General features: G+C 41.7%; 1 protein-coding gene across 12 annotated transcripts in view; it reads right to left on the bottom strand.

Moving 5' to 3' along the window:
• Positions 1 to 8,809: 8,809 nt before the first annotated feature.
• Positions 8,810 to 20,207, bottom strand: part of RALYL (RALY RNA binding protein like) — a 641,697-nt gene continuing 630,299 nt past the window's right edge. For all 12 annotated transcript variants that reach the window (XM_029063800.2, XM_029063806.2, XM_029063802.2 and 9 more), the window contains one exon: positions 8,810 to 9,806. Coding sequence is in view for 1 of the 12 variants with exons in the window: in XM_029063802.2 (XP_028919635.1) it covers positions 9,789 to 9,806 (18 nt within the window). In the remaining 11 variants the exon portion in view is untranslated. The remainder of the gene's footprint in view (positions 9,807 to 20,207) is intronic.

The raw sequence follows: 20,207 nt of genomic DNA, 5'->3' as shown, positions 1-20,207 counted from the left end.
CCTGTCTGCTGAGTGACCTTGGGCAAGTTACTTAACCACTCTGTGCCTCTGTTACTGCATCTAGAAAATGGTGATTAAGACTGTGAGCCCCATGAGGGCCATGGACTGTGTCCTACCTGCTTAGCTTGTAGTTACCCCATTGCTTTAGTACAATGCTTTGCACACAATAAGTGCTTAACAAAGACCATTAAAAAATACTGCACTTTATTCCTGGCAATAAAATTTGGTTCTGAAGACAACTAATGCACTTCAAGGGAAAATGCCATTTTTTCTCCATGTTTAAATCATAGTTTTTAAACATTTTATTGATATATAATCAAACCCATGTCATTACTTAAAATCCCATTAAAATTCAAAAACCTGAATTGACCCCTATGATAGAGACACTGAAAAGTCTCTTAAATACCAACCTGGAATGCTTTCTCTGCCATGTAGAGAGTGTACCAAGTAGAGTTACTCTGTGCTATTCATGACACAACATCTGATAGGTCTCCAGTTTGGCATCTCAGTAGATTTCATGGTTTATTCTGCTTTGGTTTCTGGTGGGCTGCCAAGCTGGTAGCCTTTGTCCCCTAAAAGTTCAATCTGCTGGTGATACCCGCTGTGAAGTCACTCATGCCTAAAAAGTGATGCAACATGCAACACTTGCTGCTGACCTTTGCTGACAATGTTACTGAGAAGTCAGAGGAGGCTCTTCAGGTGTGGAAGTCACCATCCGACTCAGGCTACCAAGTTCCCCATTTCTAAGAAGCCCAAAAAATCCAGTCGAAGAAAGCCCAAGCAGATAAGAAGAAGCATGGCCAAGTGAGAAACAGCATGGCCTAGTGGGAAGACCACTGAGATGGGAGTCAGAGGAACTGGGTTCTAATCTCAGCTCTTCCACTTGCTTACTGTGTAATCTTAGGAAAGTCACTTAACTTCTCTGTGCCTCAGTGTTCTCAATGTAAAATGGGCATTAAAGATCTGTTCTCCCTCTTACTTAGATTGAAGCCATGTGGAACAGGGACTATGTCCAACCTGATTAACTTGAACCTACCCCAGCCCTTAGAACACTGCTTGACACATAGTAAGGGCATTACAAATATAATGTCTTACGCCGTCGAGTCGTCTCCAACCCATAGGGACTCCATGGATACATTTCTCCCGGAATGCCTCATCTCCATCTTCAATCGTTCTGGTAGGGGATGCATAGAGTTTTCTTGGTAAAAATACAGAAGTGGTTTACCATTGCCGCCTTCTGCTCAGTAAACTTGAGTCTCCACCCTTCACTCTCTCATGCCACTGCTGCCCAGCCCAGATGAGTTTTGACTTGTAGCAGATTGCCTTCCACTCGATAACCCCTGTTCAAGCTAGGAATGGAATGGGTAGGACTCTGCTTGATTCTCTCTTCCATAGTCAAGACTGGTAGAGTCCTGGAAACTCTCCAGGTGCAACCCTGAGAGGGGACAAAAAGCAGCATGGCTCAATGGAAAGAGCATGGGTCATGGGTTCTAATCCTGACTCTGCCACTTGTCAGCTGTGTGACTTTGGGCAAGTTACTTAACTTCTCTGTGCCTCAGTTACCTCATCCAGCACTTAGAACAGTGCTTGGTACATAGCAAGTGCTTAACAAGAGAAGCAGCGTGGCTCAGTGGAAAGAGCATGGGCTTTGGAGTCAGGACTCATGAGTTCCAATCCCAGCTCTGCCACTTGTCGGCTGTGTGACTGTGGGCAAGTCACTTAACTTCCCGGTGCCTCAGTTCCCTCATCTGTAAAATGGGGATTAAGAGTGTGAGCCCCACGTGGGACAACCTGATTCCCCTATGTCTACCCCAGTGCTTAGAACAGTGCTCGGCACATAGTAAGCACTTAACAAATACCAACATATATAACATATAAGAAATGCCATTATTATTATTATCATTATCATTACATAATAATATAAATATAATATTAACAATCAAATATATCAATAATAATAATAATAATGAAAATAATAATAATAATGCTCCAGTTCATTCAGAGCCCAATCCATATGAACCCTATTGATATTACTTCCCAGCCTGGAGTGACCTTTTCCCAGTCATGCCACTGTTGGTGTTCAGAAAGTGGGTGTCACATTACTGATCTTTAGGCCCCACTGGGGTGAGCGTGGAAGCCCATCCTCCCTTGTCAACTGAAAATGCTGGAAGCCTGGCCTTGATCCGAAGGGTATTAGAGTTTGCTTTCTCCTATTCCTTCCCAAACCTTTCATAGGGTAGGCTTGCATCTTCTCTAATCAAGGTAAAAATTGACTTTTAAAATTTTTAATGGTACTTGTTAAGTGCTTACTATGTGCCAGGCACTTTACTAAGCACTGGAGAAGTAGTTACAGGCAAATCAGGTTGGACACAGTCCATGTCCCACATTGGACTCACAGTTCTTAATCTCCATTTTACAGATGAGGTACCACGGAGGAGTTAAGTGGCTTGTCTAAGATCACACAGCAAACAAGTGATGGACCTGAGATTAGAACCCAGGTTCTTTTGACTCCCTGGCCCAAGCGATATCCATTAGTCCATGCTACTTCTCTTCCAAAACCTGTGTCAGGATAGATTTTTGAAATGCTGAACCTATCGACCTATTTACTTTAAAGCACATTAAAGTTTGCCTTTAAAGCACTCAATCACCTTGCCCCCTCTTACCTCACCTCACTACTCTCCTACTACAACCTACCCCACATTCTTCGTTCCTCTAATGCTAACCTTCTCGCTGTACCTCCATCTCTTCTATCTCACTGCCGACCTCTGGCCCACATCCTGCCTCTGGAGTGGAAGGTCCTCCCTCCTCATATCAGTTAGATTATTTCTCTCCCCCATTTCAAAGTCTTATTGATGGCACATCTCCTCCAAGAAGCCTTTCCAGACTAAACTCTCCTCTTCTCTCACTCCCTTCTCCCGCCTTAGCTTGTTCTCTCATTCATCCTCCCGCCCAGCCCCATGGCACATATGTACATTTCTGTTATTTATTTATTAATTAATTTATGTATATTAATGTCTGTCTCCCCCTCTAGACTGCCAGCTCATTGTGGACTGGGAATGTGTCTATTGTTGTTCTACTGTACTCTCCCAAGTGCTTAGTACAGTGCTTTGCACACAGTAAGTGCTCAATAAATACAGTCGAATGAATAAATTTACAGTTTCATAAAAAAGACATTTAAATAGACAGAATTAATTTAAATTTAAATTAGAATAGAATTTTAAAGACATTTAAATTATGAATATTGAATTTAGAAGTGGGAATTTGGAAGTTTATTAGTAACTCGATGTGAACAAGCAAACACTTGAACTAGTGAACTGGGAGTAATGACTAAAGTATGGTGCCTCCCAGGCCAATAGAGAGAGACAATAAATTCAACTGTCTTTCTTCCTCTTTAGGTGGCCAGTTAAGGGTTTGGTAGAATACTTTGAGAATATTATATTCAAAAAAGAGATTTATTTCAGCCAGGTAAAGCATTAAATTAATGCTGTTAAATATAAAGAGCAGTAAACATGTTTTCACACGGAGACATTGAGAATAATAGTAATTGTATCAGCGTGGCCTAGTAGATAGAGAATGGACCTGGGAGTCAGAAGGATCTGGGTTCTAGTCCCGGCTCCGCTACTTGCCTTCTGGGTGACCATGAGCATGTCATTTTACTTCTCTGTGCCTCAGTTATCTCATCTGTAAAATGGGGATTAAAAATGTGGGCTCCATGTGGGATAGGGACTGTGTCCAACCTGATTAGCTCATTTCCACCCCAGTGCTTGACACATAGTAAGCACTTATGGCATAGGGGGTAGAGCACAGGCCTGGGAATCAGAAGGTCATGGGTTCTTATCCCAGCCCAGCCAGTTGTCTGCTATGTGACCTTGGCAAGTCACTTCCCTTCTCTGTGCCTCAGTTACCTCATCTGTAAAATAGGGATTGTGAGCCCCATGTGGGACAGAGACTGTGTCCAACCTAATTTGCTTATTTGTGTCCACCCCAGTGCTTAGTACAGGGCCTGACACATACTAAGCACTTACCAAATACCACAAAGATTATTATTATTAAATACCATTATTATTATTATTTAAGTGCATACTATGCAGCAAGCACTGAACTAAACACTACGGCAAATACAAAATAATAATAATAACCGTGGTATTTGTGAAGCACTTTCTATGTGCCAAGGACTGTACTAAGCACTGGAGTAGGTATGAGATATTCAGGTCCCACATGGGGCTCACAATCTAAGCAGGAGGGAAAACAGGTATTGAATCCCCATTTTGCAAATGAGGGAACTGAGGCACAGAGAAGTCAAGTGACTTGCACAAGGTCACATATGTGGCAGAGCAAGGATTAGAACCCAGATCTTCTGACTCCCAGGTCCATGCTGTTTCCACTAGGCTACACTGCTTCCCTCAGGATCTGATACTAAACACCACTTAATCGGGATATTTTCCTAAATATTAAGAGAAAACCTGAATGAAATACTGAATTGGCTGGAACACTTGAGGTTTCTTTTGGTGTATTTTTCTAGTCAGCTAATCATCTCACTCACTAAACCACTGACATGAGCCTATGGATAGAGAGTCAAGAGTAAAGCCTTTTTGGGCAACACCAGCAGGTGAATGATCCTCACATGCAGAGTTCTCAGAGAAGTTATAATACCAAGCTTTGCTAGGAACAGTTTTCTCACTGCCATCCTAGCCATAAGGGATTCGATTTCCCCAGGGTAGCCTTCATTAGGGTGACCAGAAAGTAAAATGGTAAAATCAAAGTTGCAAATCCTCCTTCCCTGTTCTTATGATTACAGACTGAAATCCAGCCACCCCCACTAACCTTCCCCTAAAAGAGCCAATCTGGGTCCATATTTATAATAATAATAATGTTGGTATTTGTTAAGCGTTTACTATGTGCAGAGCACTGTTCTAAGCGCTGGGGTAAACACAGGGGAATCAGGTTGTCCCACGTGGGGCTCACAGTCTTAATCCCCATTTTACAGATGAGGGAACTGAGGCACAGAGAAGTTAAGTGACTTGCCCACAGTCACACAGCTGACAAGTGGCAGAGCTGGGATTCAAACTCATGAACCCTGACTCCAAAGCCCGTGCTCTTTCCACTGCGCCACGCTGCTTCTCTATTTATCTTCCTTAAGCACTTAGTACAGTGCTCTGCACACAGTAAGTGCTCAATAAGTACGATTGAATGAATCTTCCTTGCACCTATATCTCAGATTCCTCCTTCCCTTAAATGCCGATGGATTGTCAAAGGCAGGGAAAGGGAATGCACAAATATGGTCTTAGGGACAAGGTGGGATTCTGGGGAATGGCATTCTCAAAGGATCAGGGTTCATTGTGGGCCATAAGAGGAGGAGGGATCGAGAAACTGGATATATCTTCTGAAGAAAATCCAGGTCTCATAGGCATAAAGAGGATCAGATACCAATCAATCAATCAACCAACGATATTTACTGAGAGCTTACTGTGTGCAAAGCACTGTACTAAACGCTTGAGAGAGTACAATACAACAGAGTTAGTAGACATGTTTCATGTCCATGGACTTTAAACGGTCATTAAATTTAGGTTTGATGACTGCAGGTCACCAAACTACCTATCAATCTCCCAAAGGCCATGCTGACCTTTTTGATTCAGTTTTTTACCTCTTTGTCTATCTGGGTGCCACTGGATATGGTCTTGCCCAGAAAGCAAAGTGGAGAGAGCATGGACTTGGGAGTCAGAGGACCTGGGTTCTAATCCCAGCTCTGCAAATTGCCTGCTGCGTGACTTTGGACAAGTTGCTTCACTTTTCTGGTCCTCAGTTACCTCATCTGTATAATAGGAATTAAATCCACATCTCTCCAACTTCAACTGTAAACCCCCCATGTGGGATAGGGAGAGAAGCAGCATGGCCTAGTGGCAAGAGCACAGGCTTGGGAGTCAGCAGTCGTGAGTTCTAATCCCATCTCCACCACTTGTCTGCTGTGTGACCTTGGGCAAATCACTTCACTTCTCCAGGCCTCAGTTACCTCATCTGCAAAATGTGGATTGGTAGTGTGAGCCCCATGTGGGATAGGGACTGTTTCTAACCTGATTGTCTTTATATCTTCTCCAGAGTTTATTCATTCAATAGTATTTATTGAGCGCTTACTATGTGCAGAGCACTGTACTAAGAGCTTGGGATGAACAAGTCGGCAACAGATAAGAGACAGTCCCTGCCGTTTGACGGGCTTACAGTCTAATCGGGGGAGACGGACAGACAAGAACAATGGCAATAAATGGAATCGAAGGGAAGAACATCTCGTAAAAACAATGGCAACTAAATAGAATCAAGGCGATGTACAATTCATTAACAAAATAAATAGGGTAACGAAAATATATACAGTTGAGCGGACGAGTACAGTGCTGTGGGGATGGGAAGGGAGAGGTGGAGGAGGAGAGGGAAAAGGGGAAAAAGGGGGTTTAGCTGCGGAGAGGTAAAGGGGGGTGGCAGAGGGAGTAGAGGGAGAAGAGGAGCTCAGTCTGGGAAGGCCTCTTGGAGGAGGTGAGTTTTAAGTAGGGTTTGGAAGAGGGGAAGAGAATCAGTTTGGCGGAGGTGAGGAGGGAGGGCGTTCCAGGACCGCGGGAGGACGTGGCCCAGGGGTCGACGGCGGGATAGGCGAGACCGAGGGACGGTAAGGAGGTGGGCGGCGGAGGAGCGGAGCGTGCGGGGTGGGCAGTAGAAAGATAGAAGGGAGGAGAGGTAGGAAGGGGCAAGGTGATGTAGAGCCTTGAAGCTCAGAGTGAGGAGTTTTTGTTTGGAGCGGAGGTTGATAGGCAACCACTGGAGTTGTTTAAGAAGGGGAGTGACATGCCCAGATCGTTTCTGCAGGAAGATGAGCCGGGCAGCAGAGTGAAGAATAGACCGGAGCAGGGCGAGAGAGGAGGAAGGGAGTTCAGAGAGAAGGCTGACACAGTAGTCTAGCCGGGATATAACGAGACCCTGTAACAGTAAGGTAGCCGTTTGGGTGGAGAGGAAAGGGCGGATCTTGGCGATATTGTAGAGGTGAAACCGGCAGGTCTCGGTAACGGATAGGATGCGTGGGGTGAACGAGAGAGACGAGTCAAGGATGACACCGAGATTGCGGGCCCGAGAGACGGGAAGGATGGTCGTGCCATCCACGGTGATAGAGAAGTCTGGGAGAGGACTGGGTTTGGGAGGGAAGATGAGAAGCTCAGTCTTGCTCATGTTGAGTTTTAGGTGGCGGGCAGACATCCAGGTGGAGACGTCCTGGAGGCAGGAGGAGATGCGAACAGTAAGCGCTTAACAAGTACCATAGTTATTATTATTTATGATCTGATTACCTGGGATCTACCCCAGCATTTAGATAAGTGCTTGGCACATAATAAGCTTTTAGAAAATGCCATAAAGAAAACAACAACAACCAAGAAACACAATTCAGTGACAGCGTCAAGTTCTGTTTTGCTGATGATAATCTTTGGTTATGGGTAGGTTTACTCCAGTGCAGGCTGATATCTAACTTTGGTTTTCTTCAGGCCCCATGACAATCCATACTGCTGTGCTGACTCTGCAAGATGATTCATAATTATTGGCTAGCAAAGTAGTCAGTATACAACCACTCTTGGATGACTATCTGAAAGACGTTCAATGCTTGTGGCTTATTGAATTGATAGAGATTCCATTGTATTCTGATTTGTTCTCCCAGATCTTCCATGTTGCAGCCTCAAGCATGATGGCACAAAATCATTTCAACTGGATTGAAACCTTCCTTTCCCCCCCAGTTATTCTGCTTTATTCCAAACATGATGGGGGAAAGATTCAAGGCACCTCCAGCTTTGACACAACTGATCATATGGGTTAAACAAAACAATTTAAATGAAAAAGTAACTTTAAAAACAGGTCACTGTGTGATTTATGCTTATTTGCAAATCTCCATTCCATACAGTTATTCAATCAAGAACATTTTTATTAGAGTTGCCAAAAATATAATGAATCTTTTCCATGATTTGTACATTTGCCTCCCTCTAGACTGCAAGTTCCTTGTGGGTAGGGAGGAGGATGTCTACCAACTCTGCTATATTGGACTCTCCCATGTGCTTAGTTCAGTGCTCTGCACACAGTAAGCACTCACTAAATACCACTGAACAATCCTTAGTCTTTTTTATAAATTTCACCTGGGCTCTGGAGAGGCTCTTCTGATCCAAGCAAACAGAGCAGCTAGGAGGAATCTGAAGGTTCTCCAGTGTGACAGCATATGATCCATGCCCGGTCAGTAGGGATTGATGTCTTCTGCTAATTAGTTGTTAGCAGCTACCAGTAGTATTGGGACTAGAATCAAGTCACCTGATTCCCGGGTATTGCTCTTTCCTCTGGATCATCAGCAGGACTTCCTCTAAAGTAAAGCTGGTGCAGATTTAAGTCAAAGTAATATTTTTCTATTAAATAAAACCCCAACCACAAACTTAATTGCCCCATTGAAGATGTGACCACTTCAGAGTAATCCTAACAATAGAACATTAAATAACAAAGGGCAAAGTTTTACTGTGAGGGAACATTGACATAAGAAAAATTGACCTATCACATCAAAATGGGTTTTTTTTGTTTTTGTTTTTTGTTTACATCCAGGACCAAATGACTCCTACTTCCACAGAGCATAATCTCACTTGTAGTTTGGATAGTGCTACTCAGACTGAGCAGATGTATTTTTTCCAATTCTTCATGACACAGGATTGCTTTTCCTAGTGGGCTTGATGCACTCTATTTACTCCATGCATTTAGTGTTAAATATCAGGACAGAAGAAATTTGAGAGAGTAAGAAGTGAAACAGTCACTCTGAAAAGAAAAACAGGATTTATTAAGAAATTATATACTGAATTCTTCTACGGCCTCTGTGAAGACAGACTTTTTTCCGTTTTCACAGCACAAGACAACAGCTACAGCATTTGGAGACCATGCTCAGGACTGGGGGCTTCTTGTAGTCTGAAGAACAAATGAAGTAATTTGTAATCAAATTTAAATTGGTGTTGGGCAAAGAGAAATCATTTTATCTGAAATACAATCTGGAGGTCATCCTCACTGCTAATGGGAAATTGTCAACATGATTCTGTCACTTACAGAGTTTCATTCATCAGTATGCTTTGGAATAAATGGGATGTTCCTCAGGAGCAGTACTGAGTTTGCTTATTTGAAAATCATAGGCCGGACTGACAGATGTTCTGCATGTCTGAAATGTTTGCACTTTTCATCAGTACCAACGGTGAAGATAGAGCAGAAATGTAATGCTGCACTTCAGATTATCCCTAAAAACTGAACCTTAAACTATGAGTTTAATAAGCAAAGGTAATGAGAAATACCATACTTGTTTGATCATAGCATGATACTGTTGGAATTAAGCTGTGTAAACATAAGTGTGATATCACCTGACTTTAAATATGATAAACAGTCAAACATGCTAATCATAAAAATAGCTTTTACAAATATACATTTGTATACAGTGTCTCCCTCACCTTGTACATATGTCCTTCACATTATCATACAGTACACTGGCTTTTAAAACATCAAAAAAAATCAATAGCCAGGAAAAAAAAACACACATTTACAATCTAAACCATAAAAATCTGACAATCAAAAAGCTCAGAACATAGAAGAATGTCTAAGATTGAACAATACTGTCCTTATGATTTACTTGGGATTTTAAACAAATTGAATCAAGGATGATACTATCCATTTGGAAACTGCAGTTCACATTTCGGGGGTTGTCACAGTTTCGCTTTGCATCTTACACAGGCATCACACGTGACTTCGGATCACTTTATCTGTAGAAACTGAGAGAAGAAATGCTTATTCAGTACTCAACCATGAGACTCATTTCAATAGCATACATATAAGGACTTAAGACAAAGTAAGGGGAAATGTGAAGAAGGCACAGCCACCGATTTCTAGAATGGAGAACATAAACGCCTCCAGATATCAAATATATGGTGTGTTAGTTGAAAATTAATTGGTGAAAGGAAAACTTTAGGCTCAATAATAGTCAACTGTTTGTGCCTCAGCTTTCCTGGCTATAAAAGAGAGAAATTATTTCAATGTCTAACCTCACTGGGGAAGGGAGGAGGAAAGAAGAGGATAAGGGTAGCAGGATGAGAAATCAGCCCTTGAAACATGCTCAGACGCCTGAGAATTAAAAGTGTTTTGGAATATTTAGGGCACACACTTGCTCTTCTGAGAGCTTATATGTTTATTTGCCTTGTTGCCTCCTATTTTCTTTCTGTGGACATTCTACAAAGCTGGGCACTCTCCCTCTCCTCCCTTGGGAGGCTCATCTGCTCACTTGGCTTCAGCTACCATCTCTATGCAGATACCCCTCAAAATACACTGCTCTAGCACTGACCTCTCATCCAACCTTCAAACTCATTCATTCATTCATTCATTCATTCATTCAATTGTATTTATTGAGCACTTACTATGGGCTAAGCACTGTACTAACCGCTTGGGAGAGTACACTATACAAACCCACATCTTCACTTGCCTCCAGACAACTCAAACCCAATATATCTAAAGTGAATCCCTCATCTTCTCCATTAAACCCATTAACTCATTCCTCCACCTATCATTCCCATCTCTGTTGATAGCACTATCATCTTCCCCATTCCAGAAGCCTGTAACCTCACTGTCATGTCCAAAACAGAACTTTCTATCTTCCCACCCAAATGCTGTCCTCCCCGAGAATTACCCATTGCCATGGATAACACTACCATCATCCTTGTTTCACAAGGCCACAACCATGGAATTATCCTCAACTCATCTTTATCATTCATCCCATATATTAAGTCACCAAATCCTATCGGTTTCACCTTCTCTAGAACTTGCCCTTTCCTCTCCACCCAAACTCCTACCACACTGATCCAAGCACTTATCTTTTTCTTCCTTGACTACTGCATCAGCCTTTTCATTAACCTCCATGCCTTCAGCCTCTCCCCTCTTGATTCAATACTTCACTATGCTGCTTGGGACATTTTCCTAGAACAGTATTCAGTCCATGTCTCTCTTCTCCTCAAAAACCTCTAATCACTGTCCATCCACTTATGGATCAAACAGAAACTCCTTACCATCAACTTCAAGGCACTCAATCAACTCTTCCCTTCCTAACTTACCCTCTCCTACTACAACTCAGCCCCAAAACTTCACTCTAATGCCAATCTGCTCACTTTATCTCAGTCTCATCTGTCTCAACGCTGACCCCTTGCTTACATCCTCCCTCTGGCCTAGAAGTTCTGCCTTATTCAAATACAACAGACCATCACTGGTCCCACCTTCAAAGTCTTATAAACAATCATATCTCCTCCAAGAGGCCTTTCCTGACTAACCCCTCATTTCCTCACCCTATTCACCCTCCCTTCTGTGTTGCTTATACATTTGGATCTCTTAAGCACTTAATACTTATCCGACCCTCAGCCCCATATTATTTATAAGCCATATCCTTGTATGCAGCCATTTCCCCTATCTGTAATTTAATGTCTGCCTCCCCCGCTAGACTGAAAGCCCCCTGAGGTCCGATATTGCGTCTACCAGTTTTATTGTACTGTCCTCTTCCCAAATGTCTACAACAGTGCTCCGCACAGAGTAAGCACTCAGTATACATTATTGATTGATTACTTGGTTGATCCTAGAAATGTCCTGGACTCCTCACTGTCTTTCAATTCATACATTGAATCTACTGCCAAATCCTGCCAAGGAAGCAGCGAAGCCTAATGAAAGATCACAGGACTGGGAATCCAGACACCCGGGTTCCAGTTTACATCTCTGCCTCTGGCCTGTTGTGTGACCTTAGGCAAGTCACCTAACTTCTCTGTATCTGTTTCCTCATCTGTAAAATGGGGAGAAGATAATATTGTGAGTCCCCTAGAGGACAAAGAGTATGACCCATTTGATAAACTTGTATCTGAGGTTGCCCAGTGTTTAGTGTCTATTTAGAACTTAATACAATTATAATAATAATAATGACAGTAATGATGATGGTGATGATGATGATGATGATGATTCTATTACCCAAGTCAACCCCTTCCTTTTCATTCAAATACCTAAAATACTCTGCTCTTGCCTCAGACTAGTACATCAGCTTCCTTGCTAGTCCCACTGCCACAAGCCTCTTCTCCCGCCACTCTATATTACACATTGCTGCAGGGATCTTCACCTTGGAACGTTACTTTGCACACATCTGTCCATGATTCAAAACCCAACTGGCTTCCTGAATTTCACTGGATCAAACATAAACTCCTCGCATTCAGCATCAAGGCTCTCAACTAACTCACTCCATTTTACATATCTGTTCTCTTCACCTATTACTCCACAGACTGCACTCTTCACTCCTTTCATGCTAACCTTGTAATTGTACAGAAACTCCTTACCATCAGCATTAAAGTACTAACTCACCTTTCCTCCTCCTTCCTTATCTCACTAATCTCCTAACACAGCCCAGCCCGCACACTTCACTCCTGTAGGACCTGGTTGCTCACTGTACCTCAATCCCTTCTACCTCTCGGCCGACACCGTGCCCATATCCTCCCTCTGGCCTGGAACGCCCTCCCCATCCATATATGCCAAATCACCACTTTCCCCATCTTCAAAGTCTTATTAAGGTCACAGATCCTCTAAAAGGCCTTTCCCAATTAAGCCCTCTTTCCCCTGGCTACCTCTCCCTTCTGTGGCATATTTAAAAAAATTGGTATTTATTAAGCATTAAGCACTTACTATGTGACAGACACTGTACTAAGCACTGGGGTAGATACAAGCAAATCAGGTTGGATATAGTTCATGTCCCACGTCCTAAGCCCCATTTTACAAGATGAGATTAATGAGGCACAGAGAAGTTAAGCAACTTGCCCAAGGTCATAAAGCAGACAAGTGGCAGAGCTGGGATTAGAACCCAGTTCCTCTGACTCCCAGGCTGGTTCTCATTCCACTAGGCCATGGTGCTTCTCTGCACTTGGATCTGTACCCCTGAAGGACTTGACATTCACTCCACCCTCAGTACCACAACACTTTCTGTACATATCCATAATTTTTTTAACTTTAATATTTGTCTCCCCTCTATACTTGGAGTAAGGAAATGTGTCTACCAACTCAGTTGTACAGTACTCTCCCAAGCGCTTAGTAAATGCTCTATAAATACCATTGATTGATTATACCTCTCGCTTGTCTCTCCCACCTCTGTTCGCTCACCTCTACTGTTTCCCCAGCCTGGAATTCCCTCTCAATACAAATCTGACTGAGCTTTCCACATTCAGTGTCCTCCTAAAATACCACCTCCTACAACAAGCCTTCCCCAATTAGTTCCCAGCACCCTAAGTCACGCAAACCTGCCAACAATCTCCAGTAGTTTTCTAAATATTACTGAATTATGCATTCAATTCAATTTGTAAATATTTCCATGTTTGTCTCCTCCTTTAAAGTGTGAGCTCTTTGTGGGCAGGGACTGTGTTACTATCTTGTTTTGAAACTCCCCAGGACTTAGTACAGTGCACTGCACCCAGTAGTGTTCAATAAATACTATTACAATAACTACTATTATTACTACTACAAAGTGCAGATGAGATCATGAAAATAAATTTGGATGCAATCTAATTCAATCTGTAAGCAATATTATTTCATCAAAACTTCTGTGTTGCAATTGTCATGGCTATGAAAAATACACATTTACAACCATGGTTTAATATGATTTCAGTCAATCCACTAATAGTATTCATTAAGCACTTACAATGTGCAGAGCACCATACAGAGTAGTTGGGAGAGTATAGTGGAGATGAAAGACAAGATTTCTACTCTCAAAGAGCTTCCAAACTAGTGGGAAAGACAGGCACAAAACAAATTATTTGCAAGTAGCATGGAAAACATACAAGAGAAAATTAAGATGGATAAGTAAATAGTAGAATATGTATTTTGACATGTACACTTCTGCTATGGATGGATGTAAATACAAAAAAACTGTTGGCCATAGGATGACCTGGCCTTTGTGATGCCATGGAGGATAAGCCCAGGAAGTATGTTTGGATCTTGGATTATTGGAGAAGGGGAGGTTTCTTCTGCAGGGTTCTCTCTCCTATTTTATTGTTTTTACAATCCAGTTAAAGTCTCCAGAAGTACTGGCATATGTGTATAACAAGTTTCTTACAGCTCAACGGTTCCCCATTTTATCAATTTAATTTATTAATTTAACAGATTCTGATTCTTCCCTCTGTGCCTCACAGAGAAGCGGTGTGGCTCAGTGGAAAGACCACGGGCTTGGGAGTCAGAGGGCATGGGCTCGAATCCCGGCCCCACCACTTGTCAGCTGCGTGACTGTGGGCAAGTCACTTAATTTCTCTGTGCCTCAGTTACCTCATCTGTAAAATAGGGATGAAGATTGTGAGCCTCATGTGGGACAACCTGATTACCCTGTATCTACCCCAGTGTTTAGAATAGTGCTCTGCACATAGTAAGTGCTTAACAAATACCAACAAATACCAACATTAACTTTGTTTTAGGAAGAAAGTATATTTCCAGTTTTTTGAGAGATCCAGAGTCACCCCAAAGAGAATCTTTGCTCTAGCCTCTTTCTCAGCTTCTGGGCTACTGGGTTATATATGCATATAAAAGGCAACATTTACCCAGGGAAAAAGAGACAGATTTTAAAATTATTTATTGAAATGTTCTTTCCTGGTAATAACACTTTGAAGCTTTTATCTGTCCAGGGCACTAAAAAAGCTTCATTAAGTAAGTATTATGAAGTCTGAGCTACTAATCATTTGGAACTAAATCATGAATACTATCATCCTATCATTTAGAAACAATTGCAGAAGTGTACCATGCCAAATTCCCCAAATAGGCTCCATTGACCATTCTCTTTGAGACAAGACTTGTTTCCTACTGGATTTCTGAACCCAGGAGAAAAAGTAAAAATCACCTACAGTGATGTTTCTTTCTCTTCAAATGACAGTCCCCCAGGGGATGACTGGTTTAGGATAATATGAAACTAATTGTATCCTAATTTTCACTATTGAATGGTAGGTAATTTATCTCCTGCTTTAGAGTAGCTTGGCTTCCATTAAAGATCGTCCTAATGATTCATGTTTTTAATTCCCTGTCATTTGCATATTGGAAAAAAAACACATAAATCTACTCCAACTCAGGTACAACAAGGATGAAACTGAACTGCACAATACCCAGCAGGCTGCTTTTATTTGACAGAGATCAAAGGAAAAACCTCCATTTTAAAGTTAGAGATTTTTTCTAAATATATATAATTCTGCCACAACTTATCTGATGGACAAAAACAGTTTTCCCGGAATGTTTTTTTGACACTCGTGTTCAAAAGTAGTTCATATAGCGTTTTCTCTCTGCTGTTGGGGTTTAAGTCATTACATTTTTTGGTGACATCGATTGGTCATATGTAACACACTCCCATGGCCATGATCTCAGAAAATGATCTCAGAATTCAGATCAAAAATTTCTGAAGAAAAAGGAACCATGTCAGACATTGCTGTGTGCTGGGAGACAACAGCCTTGCCTGCAATAGTCTGGGGAAGGGGCGAGGCTTTTGAAGCAAAGGTCTCAGCTAGATTGAGAGACCTGAAAAGAAGCAGCACGGCTTGGTGTAAAGAGCATGGGCCTAGGAGTCAGAGGACCTGGGTTTCTAATCCAGACTCTGCCAGTTGTTTGCTCTGTGACCTTAACTTCTCTGTGCTCCAGTTTCTCAACTGTAAAATGGGGATTAAATACCTATTTATCCTCCTCCTTAGACTGTGAGCTCCATGCAGGACAGGGACTGTGTCCAACCTAAATAACTTGCACTTGCCCCAGCGCCTAGAACGTATTTGACACATAGTAAGTGCTTAACAAATATCATTAAAAAAAACCTCCAGTGATACAGAAGGCAGCTGACACAGCAGTCTAAAAGAATAACAGTAATAATTGTTGTACTTGTTAAGTGCTTACTATGTACCAACCATTGTACTAAGTGCTGGGGTGGATATAAGCAAATCAGGTTGGACACAGTCCCCATCCCACGTTGGGCTCCCAGTCTAATAATAATAATGTTGGTATTTGTTAAACTCTTACTATGTGCAGAGCACTGTTCTAAGCGCTGGAGTAGACACAGGGGAATCAGGTTGTCCCATGTGGGGCTCGCAGACTTAATCCCCATTTTACAGATGAGGTAACTGAGGCACAGAGAAGTTAAGTGACTTGCCCACAGTCACACAGCTGCCAAGTGGCAGAGCCGGGATTCGAACCCATGACTTCTGACTCCAAAGCCCGTGCTCTTTCCACTGAGCCACGCTGCTTCTCAATCCCCGTTTTATAGATGAGGTAACTGAGGCACAGATAAGTAAAGTGTTTTGCCCACGTTGACGCAGCAGACACGTGGCAGAGCTGGGAGTAGAGCCCCTGCCCTTCTGATTCCCAGACCTGTGCTCTATCCACTATGCCATGCTGCTCATTTTCTGGTCTCAGTCTGGCTGAGTGAGACCTTTGCAAAAGAACACTCTTGGCATGTATTTGGGGGAACTGGTAGACCCTCACTGTGGGAAGCAGCATGGCATAGCGGATAAAGCACGGGCCTGGGAGTCAGAAGGTATGGGTTCTAATCCTGGCTTTGCCACCTGTCTGCTGAGTGGCCTTGGGCAAGTCACCTCACTTTTCTGTATCTCAGCTACCTCATCTGTAAAAGGGAGATTGAGACTGAGTCCCACCGCGGGACAGGCACTGTGTCCACCCTGATTTGCTTGTATCCACCCAGTGCATAGTACAGTGCCTGGCACATAGTAAGCATTTAACAAATACCATTATTATTAACATTATCATTATTATTATTAGTAGTAGTGTTGTCTCCCAATCCTTGTCAGTCCAATGATCCATTAACTCCTTAACTGATCAAATCAACTATGTCTCAGCTATCACTTTCATTCCTTCAGTCATTTGTATTTATTGAGCACTTTACTGTGTGCAGAGCACTGTACAAGAACCTGGGAGAGTACAATAAACAGACACATTCCCTGCTCACAACCAGCCTACTGGCATTGACCTCTGTTCAAATGACTTTTGAGTAGGCATTGCTCATAACCCATTTCCCCACAGGTTAAACTTCCCTCAGGAATGTTACATAAAGATTCTGAGAATTTCTGAATATTAAATTGAACCCAACACCCATCCTTAGCACTCATGTATTTTATTCCTACTGTGAGCACTCATGTATACAGGCATATTTTTATATATTCATTTGCCATTTGATTATTTATTCAGCTATTTCATCCTAGTATTATTGTACTACTTTAGGCTATGTCCTTATACTTCCTTTTGCTTTAGCTATTTGTAAATCATTTTTATCATCTCCCTCATTATACCATAAGCTCCTTGAGGGCAAGGAAAATGTCTTGGTACTGTTCTAATTTCCCAAGGTTTCAGAATAATTCTTTACGCTCAATAGGTGTTCAGGATACATCATGGATAGGTTGATTGAGGCATTCAAGTTTTCAGGCTAAAAGAAATGCTTAAGACTTTTATGCTTTTATGCACACAATTACAGTACTGAGAGAAAAAATTGAAGATGGGGTGCACATCTGAAGAAATAGTTGGAAAGTGAGGCCCCAAGCACACAGATCCATTGGGAGGATGTTGGCCACCGACACATAAGGAAAGACAAGCAAAATTACAAAAGACAGGCAATACCAACCAAAGTGTCTTTCAAAGAAATTAATCATGGAACAAATTAGTTGTGCCAAGGAATAGGATGTTCTCAGACAGACAAACAAAGCATCTAAGGGCATTTTAAACAGTGTACTGTGTGTGTATAAATGATCCCTAAAATATTTTTTCTTTACTTGAGCACTTTAGTGAGGCACTGCTTTTTTAATGTTAAAGCAAGATTTTGAGCTTAGAGATTTACACAATACTGGATTTAATGGAAGACAGAATAAATGAATTGGCAGAGGAACCTCTAATGCTTTTGAGGTGAGTATAGGAAATGTGTCTTCCAAAGGAGATCATTACTTTTGTTAAATCCAAAAAGAAAGGGATTGCCTGCAGATACTTAATAGGTCAAAAAGTCAAACAACATCTGATATGATACTTCTTTCTCTTGCATTCATCCTTAATATTCTTAGCCCCTTTCAACTAGCACACAACAAGAGTTCTGAATTTAAAATTGGTACACAGAATTTCAGAAACTCTTGAAGAGCTAGAAATATATTTGAATTGAAATACCATTAACCATAGAGTTGAAATAATCTCATTAGGGCTAAGTAATTTTATTTAAATGGATGAGTAAAAGTTTAATTGGATGATTTAGTGTTCATAACCATTTAATTACATAGCTCAATTATAGTTGGTTAATCTGTGAAATATATATATAAACACTTTTTGTTATTTTTTCAACTGCTTTTTGATATATTCTCACTGCTAATTATGAATATGTTTGGAGTGTTCTGGTCCCTGTGACAATGATACCTGATTAGCTTAGTTGACAAACTGCAATGATTAGAACTGACAAGTAGCTTGTTGGATCCTGCCTTAATGCAACGTGGTTTCTAATAATGCTCCATAATTCTAACACTAGAAATTTAAAGTTTCAAAGATCATCAACCTTATTTCTAAGAGTTTAATGCTGATCCTGGTAAGGAATCCTCCATTTTTCATCCTGTTTCTTATATTCAAAGTGCTTAGTACAGTGTTTTCCATATAGGAAGTTCTCAATAAATACGATTGAAAGATTGAATATTCAGTTTTGCTAGAGTGCATGTTGCCCCTGGTTTATATCTAATGATTTCCTGGATAGTTAGTATTAATTTGGAATTGAACTGTAGATTATTTTGGCTTTGTCAATCAATCAATCAATCAATGGCACTCATTGAGTGCTGTATGCAAAGCACTGCACTAGGCACTGGGAGAGTTGATAGACATGATCCCGGCCCACAGGGCGCCTACTGTTTCTTGCCTCCTTTTAGACTACAGGTTCCTCAAGGACAGGAATTATCCCTTTTGCCCCATTAAGGAAATCTCCTAGGGCCAATGCTTAGCTCTGCTCACAGTGATGCTCCAGAAAGGTTCTGGATGGTTACATTATGTATGTTTTAGATGTAAGGTGCTTATAAACTCCTTGAGAATGGGGAACAGTTGATCTTTTTTGGTAATTTACCTCAGCACGTTAAAGACTGCTCAATGCTCAGTGGGCACTCAATAGAGTTGCTGATTCAAGAATGCCCCAAATTAAAAAAGGCTATTTTTTTTTTTTGTTGAGATGGAACAGACCTCTTTGATATTTGCTCTATTCTGGCCCCTCTAGACTGTAAGCTCACTGTGCTACCGTGTTCATCCAAGCACTTATCCTACCACATCTTGATTACTGTAATAGCCTCCTTGCTGACCTTCCTGCTTCCTGTCTCTTCCCACTTCAGCCCATATTTCACCCTGCACTCTGCTGCCTGGATTATTCTTCTATAAAAACGTTCCTGTTTCCCCATTCCTCAAGAACCACCAGTGGTTGCCCATCCACCTCCACATCAAACAGAAACTTCTCACAATTGGCTTTAAAGCACTCAATCGCTTTGTCCCCTCCTGTCTTACTCTCCTCCTACAACCGGGCCTTGCACACTTTGCTCCTCTAATGTTACCCTTCTCATGTACCTCGATCTCATCTATCTCATCACCGACCTCTCACCCACATCTTGCTTCTGGCCTGGAATGCCCTCCCTCTGCATATCGGACAATTACTCTCTCCACCTTCAAAGTCTTATTGAAGGCACCTCTGCTCTAAGAGGTCTTCTCTGACTATGCCCTCCTTTCCTTTTCATCCACTCCCTTCTGCGTCCCCTTGACTTGCTCACTTTATTCATCCCCCAGCCCAGCTCTATAGCACTTATGTACATATCTGTAATTACATTTATTTATTTTAATGCCTGTCTCCCCCTTTAGACTGTAAGCTCACTGTGGGTAGGGAATGCGTCTGTTACATTTTTATATTGTAAAAATAACAATAATTGTGATATTTGTTAAGCATCTACTATGTACCAGGCACTGTACTAAGCACTGGGTAGAATTGGGTTGGACATAGTCCCTGTCCCATATTGGGTTCACAATTTTCACCCTCATTTTACAGATAAGCTAACTGAGGCACAGAGAAATTATATGACTAGACCTAGGTCACAAAGAAGAAAAGTGGCAGAGCTGGGATTGGAACTCAGGACTTTATGCCT

The sequence above is a fragment of the Ornithorhynchus anatinus genome, chromosome 4 (assembly GCF_004115215.2).
Source record: "Ornithorhynchus anatinus isolate Pmale09 chromosome 4, mOrnAna1.pri.v4, whole genome shotgun sequence".
In the NCBI taxonomy this organism is placed as follows: Eukaryota; Metazoa; Chordata; class Mammalia; order Monotremata; family Ornithorhynchidae; genus Ornithorhynchus; species Ornithorhynchus anatinus.
The sequence above is the reverse complement of the archived record's forward strand: the minus strand, read 5'-3'. Positions and strand labels throughout refer to the sequence as shown.